Consider the following 19404-nt stretch of genomic DNA (forward strand, 5'->3'; position numbering starts at 1 on the left):
AGAAGAGAAAGCTCGGGAATCTCATCAGTGTCTGTAAATATCTGAAGGGAGGGTGCAAAGATGTTGGAGCCAGGCTCTTTTCTGTGGTGCCTGGTGCCAGGGCAAGAGACAGTGGACACAAGCTGGAGCACAGGAGGTTCTGTCTGAACATCAGAAACCATTCTTTACTGGGCAGGTGACTGAGCACTGTCACAGGTTGTCCATAGCCATTGTGGTGTCAGGATTTTGGGCAGCCAGCTCTGAGTAGCCCTGCTTGAGCAGGGAGATTGGATTAGATGATTACAAGAGGTCCCTTCCAACCTCAGCCTTTGTCATTCTGTGATATGCAGCCAAAGGCCCTTCTGAACATCCCAGAACTCCAGTCAGCTTTAGTCCTTCTGAAAGAGCGGCTCTGCTCCATCAGCCCTGCACACAGCCCTGGAACCACTGTGCAGCAGCATCTGTTACCTGACTCTTCTTTCCTGTTTGGTTCATGCTTGTGTACCCTGCAACCACTTGTCAAGAGCAGCTGGGCAAAAGGGTACCCATGAGACTAATGCAGTCAAAGTAGCAGCAGTGGATGGAAAAGAGCAGTAAGATGTTGCAGGGTTAGGGAGAAAGAAACCACTGCACAGATCTCAGGGAGCTATGACTGCTTTGAGAAAAGGACAGAAGATGCTGGGAAGGTGTGCCTCTCCACACCGCATGGAGAATTGGCAAGACTAACATGGCCATTGAAGCTTTGAGGTCTTGTTATTTCACCATCCTCCTACTACCCTGGCAAGACAAGATGCAAGGAAGTGGAACCAAGGCACCACAAAGCTCTTAGGTTCTTCCAGAGCAGAGGATGGATGGAGAAGCAAAGCCGCACACTGGAGTCTTCAGCTGCATCACCTGGAGTCAAGGCTTCTCCCTCCCACAGATCCATCTAGAGGGCAACACCAGAGCCCCTTGAACACAGCCATCTTTGTCCTCCCAGCCTTACTAGTGACCCCTCTACTTCCCTATGCAGTCCACAGTGCATGAAAAGAATGGAGTGCTTCTCAGCAGCCATTCTCTGGCTATCCTCCTCATCTCCAGCAAGCACAGTCAGCAGGCAGGGAGCTCATCTGGAGCCCTGCCCCGGCTGGATCTCTGCTACGCACATGTTACACTGTGGCTTTGGCAAACATCTGGCTTTGGGCTCCCGCCCCTCAGAGTGACGGCTCTTGGTGGGAGAGGAGGGGAGGCTGGCGCCAGTGTGGTCAACGATCCCACGCACGGCTCCCTTTGCCTGAGTGTGTGCCAGGCGTCCTGCCCTCCCCAGCCCTGGCACAGCTGCTGACCAGCTAAAAGCAGCCAGGGAGTGGCCACGGCTGCTATTTCAGGAGCTGTCTCTGGCTCCCGGGCTGCGTCTCGGCCTCCAGCATACTCAGGCCTCAGGGGAGTGTGTGGGGTCAGGGTTCGGCCCTAGTGATTGTCCAGCACGCGTGGCTGAGGCAAGGGTCAGACCCTGATGCTGTGGGGTGTGCCATGTCCAGGGAGACCCCTCTGCACAGCTGCAGTCACTGCATGCCTGCACCACTGGCTCCTGCAGCCCAGCAGCTACAGGACATGGTGAGAGCCATGGTGAGGCTGGCAGCTCCACAGCCACAGCCAAGGCATGGGCAGATGCAGAGCTGCTGTATCCATACACAGCTAGGTATGGAGCACAGGGGCAGATTTTGACATCCAAAAACTGAATGTGATGGGGCAAACCCTAGGTTCTGAGGAAGAAGGGAAGGAGTTTAATCAAAGACACTGGCAGGGTGATAAGATTGTGGTGGAGGGTGAGACTGGGCTGACTACAGGAACCTGAGGGTGAGTACAAACTTTCTGGGAGTCCCAGTACCTCCAGGAGCAGGGGCAAAGTGAAGAGCCGAAAGAGTAGGGGAAAGGCTCACACACAAGCACCCAGATGTCTGCTCTGTTAGAGCAGCAAGGAGTTACAGGGCACTGGGAACCTCAGCAGAGCAGAGGAGTTTGGGCGCTGAGCAGGGAGGGCACAAGTCACAACCCTGCAAAGGAAGAGTATTCAAGGGGGCTCGAGTGGGGCAGCAGCAGTACAGGGTAGGAAGTGACCTGATGGAGGGCACTGATGCCAAGGACTCCAGAGAAGGGTGCTGAGCTGATCTTTGGCTGCACAAAGCTCAGGTAGCAAGAGTTTACAGAGTGGGTCTGCACAGCAGGATGGGGCATGACAATGCAAGACATGCAGGTGATACTGGAGCTTGGGGCAGCAGACTAGGGAGCAGGACAAGCAGGGGAACACCAGGCAGGAATGGGGAGCAGGAAGAGGCCGGGGTGCCTGCCCCATGGCCATGCCTATGAGGGAGAGCACTGTCAGTGGGATCTGCCCTGGGGGCAAAACAGCAAGGGTCCCTGGGGGGGCAGATGACAGCAACTGGCAGCAGCCAAAGGGGTGTGGAAGAACAGGAGGGAGCAGAGACTGAGGGAAGGGGAGGGGGAGTATGCTGGCAGGCTGGGGCTCCAGGAGGGGAGGAGCAGTGCTGGGCACTTTGGGGGAGCAGTGTGCACAGGTGTGGGGCTGTGGGCAGCATGGAGGAGGGAGGTTGTGAGCAAGGACTATAGGAGGAAGGGGAGGTCTAGGGGGCCTGGGGCCAAAGCAGAGGTGACGGAAGAGGGGCAGCTGTGAGGGGGCTGGAGATCAGCACAGAGGAAGGAGGGAGCTGTGGAGGGGGCTGGGGGAGGAGCAGAGTATGGGGGGAGAGGAGCGCAAGGGGCTGGGGCCTCTCGGCTGCAGTGGAAAAGCTGCTGCAGCTCCAGGGGAAATGCTACTTGAATTAATCATGGCGCTGGCTGCTGTGCCAAGCCCAGGAGGAGGCTGCTGGCAGCGCAAGGAAATAACTTTCACAGGAATTTGGAACAAATGCAGCTCTTCTGGCGGTAACAACAGCACTCACCTCCCCCACAACCTCCCCATGTACCAGTATCTCCCCCATGTCCCCAGTCCCTCTATACCCCCAGACTCACTCTCCCAGCCCGCTCTCCCAGAAGCATGATGTACTCCCTTTCCTCATGCTTATCCCTAAGGAGCTCACAATCATCTCCCAATCTTGTCTCGGGAAACTTGTCTTCTTGTTTCAGAGTAGGAGGAGGCCTGTTCTATGTTGTGCAAAGGTCTGAAAATAGGTTAATGCTAAATCCCTTGTCCCAAGAAAATGAATGAAGGTAATGATGTCCTTCTGCCACTCTCTCTGGCAGCAAAGTCAGTGAGTGTTAGCCCTCCTGCTGCTCCAGTCCCAATGTGTGGCTACTCTTTGTGTCCTCTCACAGCTGTCCCCTTCAGTACCATAACCGATGCATCAGGATTATTCCTCAGAACTCTCTTTTTGTAATACAGTTCCTGCAGCCTGATATAGCTTAGAGCACTTCATGCATGTCATGGTGCAGCCCCAGAGGCTGTCCCAGTGCTGTGCATGTAGCATAGCCAGTCCCACGGAATCACAAATTGGTACTCAAACTTAAAAGCTTATCAGACCTGTCCTCAAAATTTTAAGATATGGATATACGTTGCATGTGTTGCTGGTCAGCTTCTGATTGGTGATGTTCTTCTTCCCCAACAATTGTGTGTATGGGTGCAATGGAAATATGTAAACCCTGGCTCCAAAATCATTAATATTGGATCTATGCAAGAATCAATAATCCACCATCTCATCTCATTCACATTTCAGTCAAATCAGCCACCACTCACAACATGGGGGTTACACAGCTCTCTCTGTGCTTTACAGTGGTTGCCAGAGGACAGACAATACTTGATTTAGCATGAAATGTTAGAAAGGCCCAGAAAGACAATATCTGACCATGCATGCAGCTTGCTGGTACTAAGTCAATCCAACAGAATATTTAAAGCAAATTTAAGCCAGTAGGGTGAATTTATACCAGAACTGTGTTTTGCATCATATAACCATAGCACTTGAATGTGGTCCGATGAGCCCTAAAGCATCTATACTATCAACTCATGGCCACAGAGAAACAGAGACAACCAATTATTGACTCTCCCTTGCCCTCTTGCCTGATGGTGCTGTGTCCACTGATTCCCTGGGCTCCTTCTCTACTGGCATTTCTCTCTCGTCTGAGACTTGAACTGTGAGTTTGCTGTTTCCTTTGGTTAGGGCTTATGCAGAGTCTGCTACCGTGAGACCTGGCCCATGATAAACACAAGTAATAAACAAAGATGTTATGAGATTTCTTTTTTCTCTGGAGCTCAGGCAAGCAACCTGTTCTGCTCAGCCCTGTTCGTACACCAAACACAAAGACTAATCTGGCAGAGCGGATGGGGTGTGTGGGCATGCAGGAGACCTGCAGCTAGTCTCTCCTGGTCACTCACATTGACTCACCACTTTCCCATAATTCTATCCTGCCCACAGAGAGCAGATACCAACATCTGAAAATAGACCTGGTCCTCCCCAGGTTTCTTGCTTAGAAATATGGTGGTCCAATGGAGAACCAAACCCTTTTTTTCGTGCTGGCCTTGGCAGCTGTGTCCTGCACATCATGCTGGCTGTGACTGCCCATGGTCTGGGCTCTTGTGAGTATTACATGTGTCTGGACCAAATCCAGACCTCGCCACAGACCCTTTCACCTCTTAAGGCAGGGCAAGACCTGATGCTTGGAGGTCACAGATAGATGGAGTCAAGCAGGGGGCACACAGGGGCTGACATGAACAACCCCATGGGACATGGTGCCGACTGCTGGCTACTGTTGACCCCAATGGCTCCTCAGAAGACTCTTCTGGGGGAGGGGTGGCTTGAACCAGCAGGACAGCCTCGAGACCCAGGCTCCCCACCCCAGATCTGCCCAGCTCCCCGACCAGTCCCACTCCAGCCACGGCCCGGTGCCTAGCCGGCAGCCTGGCCAGCCTCCTTTCCCATCCTCTCACGTTTCCCGGCTCAGAGGAAGCAGCAGCAGATGTGTGAGCTGTTTGCTTTGTGCTGGGGCCACGCGGGAGTTACCTGCGCTCAGCCCAGACGCGCTGTTTCCAAACGAAACATGAGGGCTGAGCCAAGACCATCGAAATCTGGCCAAACCCTCAGTTGCTGCTGGCCTCCGGGCCAGCGCCTCCCCCTGTGCTGTGCAAGCCGGGCTGTCCCCCACGCTGCCCTGGTCCTCACCGTGGCCAGGCCCTGCACACCCAAACAGCTTCTTCATGCCATCCCTGTGGCTCTGTGCCACCCCAGCTCCTCTGTGGATCCCGCTCTCCCTCCTGCCTCTCCCCATGCTCATGGCCAGGAGCCCAGCTGCCATCGCCAATTGCATTTCCAGAACACCTTCCTGCCCAGTAAGCAGCACTGAGCTGGACTGCACAGAGGAGAAGGGAAATCCCCCTAGGGCTGCTGCAGCCAAGATGTCCCTGTGCACAACTGGGGCCTCCACACTCACCAGAGCTGCTCCACCCCTGCCCTGGCCCTGAGCCCACTCCCACCCTTGGCTCCTGCCCCACCTCTGTCCCCAGCCCTGGCCCTAGCCCCACCCCTCCCACCTGGGGCAAGGCAGCGTGTTGTCCTGCACAGACCTTCAGAGTCATACAAATGGCATCACTGCCACGTACCCACAGAACCTGATACAGGTGCACGAACCCTTCAGGCCTCACCTGAGACCTCTTACTGCTCGAAGGCTGATGCAGCACGTGCGTCTCAGTTCAAATTCCAAAGATGCTGCTTCCAAGGTAATATAACAATACTAATCATGCATAATTAATGCTAATATTCACAACTAGCCTTTCAAACACTGATGAACTTCACCTAATCATCTCACAGGGGTAGAGAGAAGTTAGCAGCTTCCTACAGATTTGACCCTTGTTCCTGAGCACCATTTCTAGTATCCTGGCCTGCAAGGCTGCTCCACCCTTGTGCCAGCAACGCCTTGTACAGTGGGGCACAATGTTAGCTGATGCCAATGAAGTGCTTTGCACAAAGGAATTCCTTGAGATTTGCCCACAATATCAGCAATATCACTCAGTACTTGCATGCAGAAAAGGTGTAACACTGTTATGCCCCATTTCCCACTCACACTGAGTAGGGATTTCTCTGTTCTAGCATTCTTGCTGCCATCAGGACCCATCTAAGCCATGAAAACTGCACTAAACATCCTTCAGTGGCAGGTCTCCCATTCCAAACCTCTCACAGCTTTGGCTGTGCCCTCCTCAAAATCAACTCCTGACAGTTGTACCTACCTGTAAGAAGCAGGTCCCAACAGGGGTGTTCTCCTTCAGGGACACATTGTAGAAATTACTCCTGAACACTGGTTCATTGTCATTGACATCCTGCAGGGCCACATGCACCACAGCTGAGGAAGAGAGGGCAGGAGATCCCCTGTCTGTGGCCAGCACTGTCAGCTGAGGTTGAGGATCCTTCTCATAATCCAGTGGAGCAGCAGTAGTGATGATACCTGTAGCAGGGTCAATGGCAAACCAGCTGGAGTGGGTGTCATGGCCATGCATGATACTGTACCGCACCTCCCCATTGGGACCCTGGTCTTTGTCTCGAGCTGTCACTTGCAGGACAAAGCTGCCTGGGTACACAACCTCAGGAATGCTCTGTTTGTACTCCTGTTGGTCAAAGAGTGGAGGGTTGTCATTGATATCCACCACCTGCAGCACAAAGGTTGATTCTGCCCGGAGTGGAGGTGTTCCCGAATCAGTAGCTGTCACCCGCAAATCATAGGAGTCTCTTTCTTCACGATCCAGCAGCTGGTCCACACAGATAAGGTAGATGATGTTGTCCTTGGTAGTGAGGGCAAACTTACCATCCCCTCCCTCCAGTGTGACATTGACATTGGAGTATTCACCATAATCTGGGTCAGAAACAGAGATGCGGGCCACATACTGGCCGGGCTGGGCTCCCTCAGAGATCTGAGGGGAGCCATCTTCACTCAGAAAGATGATAGTCATGGTGGGCTGGTTGTCATTGTAGTCACGCACATGAATAGTGACAAAAGCTGTAGTGACCTCAGGATGGACAGCCTTATCCCGTGCCTGTACCACCAGCTCGTGCACCTTCTTGACTTCATAGTCCAGACCCTTGTTGAGCTTGATGACTCCAGTTCGGGAGTCAATGGTGAAGTACTGGTCAGGATCACTCTGTCGACGGTTGATCTCATAAACCACATCCCCATTTTCTCCTTCATCTGCATCAGAGGCAAAGACCTGAAGGATGCTGCTGCCAGGTTTCAAATTCTCTGATATAAGAGTATGATAGCGGCTTTGGTTGAAGGTAGGAGCATTGTCATTGATGTCCTGGATAGATACATCCAGCATCATCTGGGTGCTCCTGGGAGGGGAGCCACCATCATAGGCTTCCAAAAGCAAGGAGTATGATGATCGGTTCTCCCGATCTAAGACATTGCTGACCACCAGATCCAAATACAAGACCCCGTTGGGTCCTCGCCGTGTTTCCAGGCGGAAGGCCTGCCCCACATTGCCACCCTTAATCACATAGCCTTGGGTATTCAGCAGACCACTGTCAGCATCAAAGGCTGGGTCCAAGGGAAATCTGCTGCCAATGGGTGTGTGCTCTGGAATCTGGAAGGTGCTGTGTTGCTTGGGAAAGGCTGGAGCATGATCATTGATGTCATTAACTTGGATATTCACTTCTACTGTGATGCCCTCTGGAGTAACAGCAATGAAGCTGTAACGGTCCCGGGTCTCTCGGTCCAGGACACGGGCTGTTTTGATGATACCTGTGTTCTCATCTATTCCCAAGTCAGTGGCAACACCACTGCCCTCCTGTGCTGATATAAAATACATGTAGGCACTGGTACCAGGTGGCAGGCCAGCACTGATGTCCCCAATGATGGTGCCAGCTGGCTGCTCCTCATCTATTTGTAGATCCAGGGTACCCAGGACGGCAGAGCCCTTCCCTGCTCTCAGGCCCCCAAGGATTAGCAGCTCCAGCAGAAGCACGGCTGACCCCTTCATCTGCTCCATTACTAGGGACTTGCAGACCAGAAGGTTGCTCGATCTTCTTTGCAGTGTGCTTTAATCCTGCAAGGAATGCAGACCAGAGACTGGTTAAGAGGGAGCAGCAACAGAAGGACAAAAGAAAAACATGGGGAGGAAAAGCCTACCAGGTATCTCCTGCCTGATTGCTCTGTATCACTTATCCCTCATGAGATTAAAAAGTGTTAGAGCAGAGGGTGCCCAGAATGAAGGCCTAGGACAGCGCCTTAAGTTAGATAAGCAGAGCACACCTGACCTCTTGCTGAGGTTACTAGCTGGTACCCTATCACATAAGCTTTCTTCCCAACCACCAGCTCTCCCAGCAACACTGGAGCCAGCTGCCTTACAGCAGAGGGTTCCTGTGCCTTTAACAGCTGAATGCTTCCTGTGAGGCTGAGAAAGGCTGTGTGCAAGACCACAGAGATTTTTGGACAAGCAGCAGCCTAGCACCTCTCTATACTGAAAAATACAATCTTAAACTGGGAGAGAGCCCAACAAGTGACCCCGCTGAATCCCTGCTCCCCAGTAGCATGATTTTCAGGACAACAGGGATTTAGGCTCAAAAAAATGTGAAGTGCAAATCGAGTGTCCCTAGAAGGGAGCAGCAGAACTGGAGTGGGCTTACATCCAGTGAACAATAAATCAGAATGGCTCTATTGCAAAGGACATACCCACAGCTGGGAATGCCCAGGATAAAATCCTGTCCTCCTAGGGCAGACAGGGCCCATTGTTTGGCCTGGCACAGAGATCTGTGGATGCCCCAAGCTGGTACCATGGAGGGTGGTGGTGATACAGTAGGAACGCAGCAACTCCCTCTGAACTGCCAGCTGCTCTGGCTCCTTCCCCGTCCCACACCCTCCCCTGCTCACTCTCCTCCTTTGTCTCCTTCTCACTGCTCCTTGCTCATTCTGGCTCCTTCACTCCATTTCCCCCTGCTGTAGCTTCATTTCACTGCAGCAGTGGGGGAGGGACGAGGAGGGAGGAGCAGCTCCCTGCAGCAACACCACTACTGGACACGCTGGACACACTCCCCGTGCCCAAAGGCAGTCAGCCCCCAAGGGCTCTGCCCACCCTCCCTGTGAGTAGCCAAAGCAACTCAGCAGTCAAGGAACTTGTGAAGAACACCAGCCCCAGTGCTGCTTTTAGCCCCCGGTAAACGAGGCTTAGTGGTCTGCAGGGATGGCGGCAGCATGAGCTCACACTTGGACTCTCTTGAAAGCATTTGCTGCTGGTCCCATAACCACACTCAGGAGCTGCTCATGTCAGACATAGGACGGCAGGAACCTCCCTGTCTTGGGGGACGGAGGTGGCTGATACTGCCTTAGTTTAGGGACTAAGAATGGCAGCCCTTGGTCTACAGAACCCTACAGCAGTGTTAACCCTTTCCAGGGTATGTAGTATGGTTATTCCTTGGTCTTCTTTTCCACCCCAGGACATCAGTTTAGGTTGATTTTTCCTGTGGAAATCTTGGGTTAATGACAGAAATATTTTTTTTTAAAGTGTTTTCTTCATATAATGAAGTATCTGTTTACTTCAATGGGCTATATGAACTAGAAACCTATGTATACATCCAGTGCCTGACATCATCCATGGCAAGTAAAGCCATGCACTGTTCTTGCACCTAGCAAACATTAATCCTCATTATCTTTCACGAGCAGAAGTAAAAAGAAGTTACATATACTTGTGGGCTGCTAGCTGGTGACCTGCACCAATTCAGTGGTCCTGGACAGGTCCATCTCTTTGTATTGGAATTAATTCAATTTATACAGCTGAAAGGGTAACTAAATACATTCAGAACTGGAAGAATGGGGCTCAAGTTTGCTTCTGTGATAAAACTGCGTCATCCTAACTGTGACCCAGGTGCCCAGGTCATGGGAAGGTACAAGGCAGAGGGTTCAAAGCCTTGGCAAGTGAGTAGATGAAAACTTACGGAAAAGAAGGGTAGAAAAACTACTAGACAGACATACAGAGAGAGGTAATGAGGTGATCTCAGTGGCTGAGGACAGGATTAAGCAGAAAGGTCTTGGATAGTGCCCAGCACAGATCAGGGCACAGATATGGGGAAAAAAAAAAAAAAAAAAAAAAAAAGTTTGATTATTGATATGGCTCTTGGGAAGCAGAAGGGAGTGCAGGGAGGCTTTGTGGGCTGCTTGCATGGGAGCAGGGAAACTGGTAAAGTCAATCTGGGGAGTGCAAAGAGCAGTTGAGAGCACTGGGACAACCAAGGAACAGAGACTAGGGTTCTTGGGGTGAGGAACAAGCATTTTGGGATGATGAAAGTCTGTGTTAACTTCTCCCTTCCTATCCTCCCTGGATGCATATTCGGTAGGTTCAGAGCCTAGCTACCTCTTAGGCGAAAGTCAAAACTGCAGGTTGCCTGATTACACGAGTCCATGGTACTAACAGCCCTCTGTTCCTATGAAGTTTGCAGGCTTGGGTCGGCAAGGAAGACAGACGGCAGTGACCTCAGTGCATGCAGAGTCACCAAATCCAAACAGCTGCTTCTAATTAGCAGATAGCTCAGTGCTAGGGGCTGGCTCAACTGGTCCAGGCCCAGCCTGTGTAATGTGAGCCAGACTGCCCTGCTCCCTCTCTGTCCCTCCCACCATTGGGCACTGAGTTCCCTAGTAACAATTGGCAGCAGAAGCCTCTGAAGAAAACTGTTAGCATCACAATCTGTCCAGGGAGGAGGTTGGGGTCCAGAGCCAAGTAAGGAGGCTGACAGGAAGGGTGCTGCAGTATACAAAGGCATACCCAGGCCTAGGGCTGATATGCTAGGGCACCAGGAGAGCCAAGCCTAGGCTTACAAGATGTCTCATTTCAAAAAAAAAAAAAAAAAAAAAAAAAAAGATAAGGAATTACAGAAGGGCCAATGCACGCATCCCGGTCTGCCTACCAGTGGCATCGGATCTCATGTCAGCCATGAGGATGGGAAAGCAGACCTACACTGGCCCCAGCAAAGAAGCTAGAAATGCGCCCACTGTGCATGCCACAAACAGATGTCAGAGCGCTTGCTGTGCAAAAGCTCCATCAAAGCTGCAGATGCTGCTGATGCCATACCCAAAGCCTCACATGAGAGGCCATGACTCATATAATGATGTTTTTGAGACTCCAGTCCAGATCAGGAAGGATGCAGAAGCCTGTTTAATCTTTGCTGAGTACCACTCTGCTGTCCTGGAACATGTTCTTCTCTTCTACATTCACACAGGTCTCTCTGAAGACTTTCAGATTCTCTGCCTTCAGAGACAGACACAGTCCAGCCTCACCTGCAGTGCAGCCCAAGGCTAACAACTCACTTTCAACCTCTATTGTCTACCATGACCTACAGTTAAGATGCCTCCTGGCCATCCCATCTCCTCCCACCTGGCCCTCCTGAACCAGCATTTCAATCCCATTCTCTATTGCTCACTCCCTGCCCTGCCACACAGCTTTATTTCTCTCTAATATCAGACCTAAGTAATGATGAGTCTCATGAAGATGCAATCAAGCCCCACTTCATCCCGGGTGTATCCCATTTCTGTGCCATGCCAGGGCTCCCTTTAGCCTGTCCTGTCTCTGAAAACACTCCCCCACAAAGGAAGCATCTCTAATAAAAGTTCCTCACGCACTAGCCAGTTCCCACAGTCCAGGCCCACAAGCATCTGAGCGCTGGCTGGGCCCCTGCCATACTATATGCCCAGGGCAGAGGTGACCCATGTCCTTGGCTGCTTGCTGTCCAGTGGGTTCCCTGGTCACTGGCACTCCCAGGCTTCCAGGGTTTTCTCAGAGCTCCTGGGACATTTGACGCCGTGCTGTTGGGCCTCCTGGCCCCTCAGGGACTCCCAGCCGTCGGGCGCCCCCCCGCCTGCTGGTGCTCCCGGTCCCCGTGCACAGCCCTATTCCCTGGTGCTCCTGGCACGCCCTGCACCGTGCAGTCCGCGTGCCCGAGCTATGCCAGCCACGGCCCCGGCCCCGGCCCCGGCTCTACTCGGGCCCGCAGCCCCCTCCCGGTGCCTCCGCGGCTCCTTTGCCGTGACCGCTGAGCGCCCGCCTCGCGGCCGCTCTGCCTCTACGGCAGCACCCCCGGCGCCTCGACCGCGCCCGCACCGTCCCGCTCGTCCGCTCCCAGCGCCGGCCCCGCTGCCGTCGCGCCGCGGGCGAGGCCGGACCAGCCGCGGATCCGCGGTGCTGCGCCGCGGGCGCCCCCTCCCCCGTCCCCCGGCCCCCCCCCCCCCCCCCCCGCCCCATTGTCTGCGCAGCGGAGGCAGAACAAAGCGCCCGGTCCCGGTCCGGCCCGGCCCGCCATGCGGCGATGCGGACGTGAGGAGCACCGGGCGAAGGCGGCGGGTCAACGGGCGCGGGTCGGTCCCCGGCGCTGGCACTTACGCCGTGCGTCCCGCGCTGGCGGTGCTCACATCCCGCAGGATACGGCCCCGGCGAGACGCCCCGCAGCCGCTCCGCTACCACGGTGCTGCGGTATCCCGGTGCTCCGGTGCCGCAGCCGCTCCGTTACTGCTGGCCGCTCCGGTACCTCCGGCGCTCCGGTGCCCTCCGGTGCCGCGGCCCCCGCGGAGCTCCGGTGTCCCGGCCTCCCGCTGCCGCGGCCGTCCCGCTGCCGCGGCCGCCCCGCGGAGAGCTCGGCGGCAGGCGGCGGGTCGGCGCTGCCTCGGCGCGGAGGCTCCTGCTGAAACCCGACCCAGCACCGCCCTCAGCCCCTCGCTCCCCCCGCCGCCCCCATCCCCGCCCCGCCACCGGAGCGCGCCAGCAGAGCGCGGTCCCGAAGCGGCCCCGTGCCCGGAGCTGTGGCAGTGGGACGGTGTAGCGGGACAGGGAGCACGAACAGGCCAAGGGAGCAGCGGCGGGGAGAGGGGCTGCACGGAGGGGGAGGAAGGGCTGCAGCCGGGATAAAGAGGGATGGGGAGGAAACAGTGGGCGCCGGGGGCCCGGGGAATGGGTAGGAAGGAGCAAAGGGCAGGGAGGTGGTGCAATGGTACGGGACAGAGGGCTGGGCAGAAGATGGAGAGAGTCGGTGGGTGGCATTGCAAGGATGTGGGGACAGGATCACAGATGCACAGCCTGTTCTCTGGTCTTTACCACAGCTACTTTCTCAAGTGCAGGGCCCAGGGTATGAGATTCTGTAACCTGCTAACACCTTGTCTCACATCAGGGCATGTAATGTCGTGGGTGGACAGTACTTATCTGTAGTGCCTGCCATGCAAGTGATTGGGGCCCCACCAGTCTATACTAAGAAAGAAAACAGGACAAGATTGGGTTACTGTCAAGGCTGCTCCACTAGCAGATGGCTCCCTGTTTTAGCCAAGCATTGATTTGGGAGCTAATATTGTTCAGTATCTTCATATTTATGACAACACAAAGTACAAATTTTCAGGTGGTACTTAGGAGGGGCATCCGATATGTTGCACAGCAGAACTTCAATCCAGAGAGAAGTTTTAAGAACTGAGTTAGCAGAAACCTTATTAAATTCAGTAAAAGTACAAAGCTCTGCACCTGAAGCAGAACAACCCCATAACTGGTACAGGCCGGGAACCAACTGGCTGAGTTACAATCCTACTGAAATCTACATGGAATTGGGGTGGACACTGAATGAAGTCAATAGTATGCTTTCATTGCAAAGGCAATCAACATACTGCACAACATTAGGAGAAGGGCAAGCAGCAGGTCACAGGAAAAAGTCATCCCCCTCAGCCTGGCAAATGGGGAAGCCACACCTGGACACCTATCTACATTTTTGGTTCCCTCCATTCATGAAGGATATTGAAAAACTGTAGAAGATAGGAGCCTGGCACACAAATTTATATGGACAGACTAAAGAAGCAACCCTAGCTGTACATACAGACTTGGGGATGAGAGGCTGGAGAGCAGCCCTGTGGAAAGGAATTTGGGGGTACTGGTTGTCATCAATTTGAATCTGAGTCAACAGTGTGCTCTGGCAGCCAAAAGAGCCAATTGTGCCCTGGAGTGCCTCAGGCATGGCACTGCTAGCCGGTCAAAGAAAGGGATTGTCCACTCTGCTCTGCCTGGTGCAGCCTTATCTTGAGCACTGCATGCAGCTTTGGGCACCACAGCATGAGACGGGCATAAAACTATCAGAGAGCAGCCAAAGGAGGGCTATGAAGAAGGTGAAAAGTCCGGAGGGCAAGGCGTATGAGGAGTGGCTGAAGTCACTTGGTTTATTCAGCCGAGAGGAGACAGGGGAGGCCTCATGGCAGCATACAGCTTCTTCACGAGTGGAGAGGAGAGGCAAGTGCTGATCTCTTCTCTCTGGTGACCAACAATAGGACCCAGGGGAATGGCATGGAGCTTCATCAGGAGAGGCTAAGGCTTGATGTTAGGATAAAGTTCTTCACTGAGAGGGTGGTCAGACACTGGAACAGGCTCCCCAGAGAAGTGGTCACGGCACCAACCCTGGTGGAGTTCAAGAGACACTTGGACAATGCTCTCAGACATATGTTCTGATTTTTGAGTGGTCTTGTGTGGAGCAATGAATTGGACTCGACGATCCTTGTGGGTCCCTTCCAACTCAGGATATTTCATGATTCTATTATGCTATGATTCTAAGCAGTGCTTGCTTAGTCTGGTGATAAGTATGCTAAGGGGCTTCATAATGGCATCCTACTGCTAGCTGAAGGACAGGTAAAAAGATGACAGAGCCAAATGCTTCTTCATAGTAGTAGACAACAGAACAAGAACAATCACCATAGTTACAGCTTGTGATATTCAGAGTGGACATTAGGAGAAATTTATTCACTGGGGAGCAGTGCAACACTGAAAAAAGCTACTCATACAGACTGAATCTTTACCCTTGCAAGTTTTCAAGGCAGATCTGACCTAGTGTTGTTGACAGTCCTGATTCAAATGAGAGGTTGGACTATGCACCTCTGGACATCCCTTTTAACAGTGAAGGAATAGTCTACTATGAAATTACAGCTTTCATACCATTTCTATTATGCCAGTCCTTAATATTTTTTTTTTCTTTTATGATGTTCTAGTCACCCTCTATACTCACAAGGCCTCTTTACGTTATTTTACTGATCAGCCTTATCAGTGTAACTTCCTCCCCCAAGATCTGCAAAAAATGAAATAGATGAGCTCCAAAACTGCATCTTGAAAAAACAGTGCATTCCCTCAAGCCTAGAAGTTCTGATTTACTGAGAATCTTGCCTTTTTTTTTTTTTTTTTTTTACCAGTCTTATAGATCTTACAGTTTTTGTATTAATTTCTGTCTTCTCCATCTGAACAAATAATTTTTCATGTGGCATTATAGCATTGCAGTTCAGATAGTCTGATCTACCTTTTTTGCTGCTCCCCCTAAAAGTTCACTTATAAATAAAGTTGTCTAATGTGCTAGTCTGACAACTTGCTGCATTTCATCACATTTGCCATTTAACAAAATCACAGAATCACAGAATGGGCAGGATTGGAAGGGACCTCTGAAGATCATCTAGCCCAATCCCACTACCGAGCAGGATCACCTAGAGCATGTTGTGCAGGATGGCAGCCAGGCAGGTCTTGAATATCTTTAGAGAAGGAGACTGCACAGCCTCTCTGGGCAACCTGTTCCAATGCTCTGTCACCCTCACACAAAAAAAGTGCCCCCTCATATTGAACTGGAATCTCCTGTGCTGCAGTTTGTGGCTGTTGCCTCACGTCCTGTTGCTGGGCACAACTGAAAAGAGACTGGCTCCATCCTCTCAACATCCTCCTCTCAGATATTTATATGTTAATGAGGTCTAAATTTATTTATTGCTATGTTATCAAAATCTACACTGAAACCCCTGTAAACTTGTACAAGCAATCTACATTTGCCTAGATCATTCACTTCAGTCCTTTCTTCAGTATCTGTGATGTCTGTTATTCTTCAGTCCCTTGACATAAACCCTGATCATTAAAAAACCTCTCTTCTTAGACCAGCAATTCTTACACAAATATCACCTCTAGCTAGAGATGGAAATTGGTCCTTTTGGTCTAATTCTAATAAATTAGAATTTATTACTATATATATTTTCGAGCTCCTTGGCAAGGGAGGGGAGAACAGGCCCGTATCATGTGCTTGGACTTTAAAAGAGATCTTGGACAGTCTTTCTGATGTGTAGGTATCCTTGGAGCTGCATGTGTCCAGGTAGAAAATGTGAGTCGAGCCATGCTTTGCAAGAGCAACTAAGGCACAGAAGCAAGAGTAGAAGTATGCTATTCAACTATATAAGAGAGAAGATGACTGGTAGTAGTAAGGGTTGGGAACAGACTATAAGGCTCCCAGCTGTATCATGCCTTTTGATAGAATTATTAATGATGAGGAAACCAGAGTATGGAGAAGGGAGCAAAATTTGAAGATTATTAACTTATCTGGATTAATAATACCTGGCCGTACATACGGACTGGGCGATGAGATGCTGGAGTGCAGCCCCGCAGAGAGGGATCTGGGGGTCGTGGTTGACAGCAAGCTGAATATGAGCCAGCAGTGTGCCCTGGCAGCCAGGAGGGCCAACCGTATCCTGGGGTGCATCAAGCATGGCATCACTAGTAGGGCAAGTGAAGTGATCGTCCCGCTCTACTATGTGCTGGTGCGGCCTCACCTTGAGTACTGTGTGCAGTTCTGGGCACCACAGTACAAAAAGGACATTCAACTGTTGGAGAGTGTCCAGAGGAGGGCGACAAAGATGGTGAAGGGCCTGGAGGGGATGACATATGAAGAGCGGCTGAGGTCGCTGGGCCTGTTCAGCCTAGAGAAGAGGAGGCTGAGGGGGACCTCATCGCGGTCTACAACTTCCTCACGACAGGGTGTGGAGAGGCGGGTGACCTATTCTCCATAAACACCAGTGATAGGACCCACGGGAACGGGGTGAAGCTGAGGCAGGGGAAGTTTAGACTAGATATCAGGAGGAGATTTTTTACTGAGAGGGTGGTTGCGCACTGGAACAGGCTCCCCAGTGAAGTAGTCACTGCACCAAGCCTGTATGAATTTAAGAAACGTTTGGACTGTGCACTAAGTCACATGGTCTAAACTTTTGGGTAGACCTGCGCGGTGCCAGGAGTTGGACTTGATGATCCTTATGGGTGCCTTCCAACTCGGGATATTCTATGATTCTATGAATCAGTGTTTTGGTGAACTTCAGAAATAACTTAGGGACTGGTGCGATATGGCACACTGAAGTCAGTAGTGAACAAAGCATAGCTGGAAGGCAGCATAGAAAACATGCTCTCTGCATGCTTTGTGTTTCTCTAGCTCTATAGGCAAATACTGCAGAGTAATGTGATGCCACGCTACCCCTCATGTCACTGTTCTACCACCAAAATGACCTGGATCCTGGAGTCCCACACATCCCTACCCCAGAATTGACTTTGCATGTTCCCACCCTCATCAACAGCATGTGGAGAGTGGTCTGGCAGCTTAGCACCTTCCTGCTAGATGGCATTTTACAGTGTCTTGCTGCTAAACTAGATAGGAGCAATCTGGCAGATAGCCCAGGAGGACTGATTAAGTTGCTGGGAGGCTTCCACTCTTGCATGTTCGAGTCTGGGTTGGAAGTCCCAAACAGGAAATCCTTCTAGGACGTGCTTAGGCTCCGATTCTCGGATGTTCACAGCAAGCAAAGGCTTCCTGCATTCAGAATGAAGGTTAAAAATAAAAGAAGTCAGGCACCTGCTAGGAGCATACATGGCAAAGAGGGATAGGACGTGCAGGTCAGGGGTACAGCTCTCTCTAAGACGTGTGTTTTCAGTTGAGATCCCAAGTCTAACTGTGCCATTTGGAATGCCTTTGAAATCCATGAAGTATATGGAAAGAGATGCAAAGTCATTTCACCTGGAAAACAGCACTGTTATCTCAGCTTTGCAGCTCTATAGCACAACACAGCCCAGAGAAAGCAGTCCAGGAGGTTTCTGGAGAGAGTGGAAGATAACTTCCTGACGCAGATGGTTGGCGAGCCTACCAGGGGAGGTGCCCCGATAGACCTTCTGTTCACTAACAGAGAAGGACTGGTGGGAGACGTGCTGGTTGGGGGCTGTCTTGGGCAGAGTGACCACAAAATGGTAGAGTTCTCGATACTCAGCGAAGTCAGGAAGGGGACCAGTAAAACCGCTGTCTTGGACTTCCGGAGGGCTGACTTTGAGCTGTTCAAGACACTGGTTGGCAGAGTCCCTTGGGAGGTGGTACTGAAAGACAGAGGAGCCCAGGAGGGCTGGACGCTCTTCAAGAAAGAAATCTTAATGGCTCAGGAGCGGCCTGTCCCCACGTGCACAAAGACGAGCTGGCGTGGAAGAAGACCGGCCTGGCTGAGCAGAGAGCTGTGGCTCGAGCTTAGGAGAAAAAAGAGGGTTTATAATCTTTGGAAAAGAGGACAGGCCACTCAGGGGGACTACAAGGATGCTGCGAGGCGGTGCAGGGACAAAATCAGAAAGGCCAAAGCTCATCTGGAGCTCAATCTGGCCACTGCTGTTAAGGACAACAAAAAATGTTTTTATAAATACATCAACACAAAAAGGAGGACTAAGGAGAATCTCCACCCTCTACTGGATGTGGGGGGAAACTTAGTTACCAGAGATGAGGAAAAAGGTAAGGTGCTTAACGCCTTCTTTGCCTCAGTCTTTAACAGCAAAACCAGTTGTTCTCTGGACGCCCAGTACCCTGAGCTCGTGGAAGGGGATGGGGAGCAGAATGTCACCCCCACAATCCATGAGGAAATGGTTGGCAACCTGCTACAGCATTTGGATATATGCAAGTTGATGGGGCTGGATGGGATCCACCCGAGGGTACTGAGGGAACTGGCAGAGGAGCTGGCCAAGCCGCTTTCCATCATTTATCGGCAGTCCTGGCTATCAGGGGAGGTCCCACTTGACTGGTGGCTAGCAAAAGTGATGCCCATCTACAAGAAGGGCTGGAGGGTAGACCCGGGGAACTATAGGCCTGTTAGTTTAACATCAGTGCCAGGGAAGCTCATGGAGCAGATTATCTTGGGTGTCAACATGCGGCAGTTGCAGGGCAAGCAGGCGATCAGGCCTAGTCAGCATGCGTTTACGAAGGGCAGGTCCTGCTTGACGAACCTGATCTCCTTCTATGACAAGGTGACACACTTAGTGGATGAGGGAAAGGCTGTGGACGTGGTCTACCTTGGCTTCAGTAAGGCATTTGACACCGTCCCCCACAGCATTCTCCTCAGGAAACGGGCTGCTCATGGCTTGGACTGGCGTACACTTTGTTGGGTTAAGAGCTGGATGGATGGCCGGGCCCAGAGAGTTGTGGTGAATGGAGTCAAATCCAGTGGGAGGCCGGTCACTAGTGGAGTCCCCCAGGGCTTGGTACTGGGACCAGTCCTCTTTAACATCTTCATTGATGATCTGGATGAGGGGATCGAGTGCGCCCTCAGCAAGTTTGCAGATGACACAAAGTTAGGTGCGTGTGTTGATCTGCTCGAGGGTAGGAAGGCTCTGCAGGAGGATCTGGATAGGCT

General features: G+C 52.1%; 1 protein-coding gene across 1 annotated transcript; it reads right to left on the reverse strand.

The window, feature by feature from the left end:
* Positions 1–6154: 6154 nt before the first annotated feature.
* LOC118156871 (protocadherin-16-like) lies at positions 6155–12662 on the reverse strand. Its single transcript, XM_035311098.1, has 2 exons — positions 12323–12662; positions 6155–8002 (listed from the first exon to the last, which is right to left on the reverse strand). Exon 2 carries the CDS (start codon positions 7943–7945, stop codon positions 6170–6172), a length of 1776 nt encoding a protein of 591 aa, XP_035166989.1. The 5' UTR covers positions 7946–8002; positions 12323–12662; the 3' UTR covers positions 6155–6169.
* Positions 12663–19404: the final 6742 nt, after the last annotated feature.

Source organism: Oxyura jamaicensis, assembly GCF_011077185.1.
Source record: "Oxyura jamaicensis isolate SHBP4307 breed ruddy duck chromosome 1 unlocalized genomic scaffold, BPBGC_Ojam_1.0 oxy1_random_OJ99046, whole genome shotgun sequence".
NCBI lineage: Eukaryota > Metazoa > Chordata > Aves > Anseriformes > Anatidae > Oxyura > Oxyura jamaicensis.

Bases quoted from the DNA above. Each gene is read 5' to 3' on its own strand.
- LOC118156871 (XM_035311098.1), bottom strand. From the start codon at position 7,945: ATGGAGCAGATGAAGGGGTCAGCCGTGCTTCTGCTGGAGCTGCTAATC.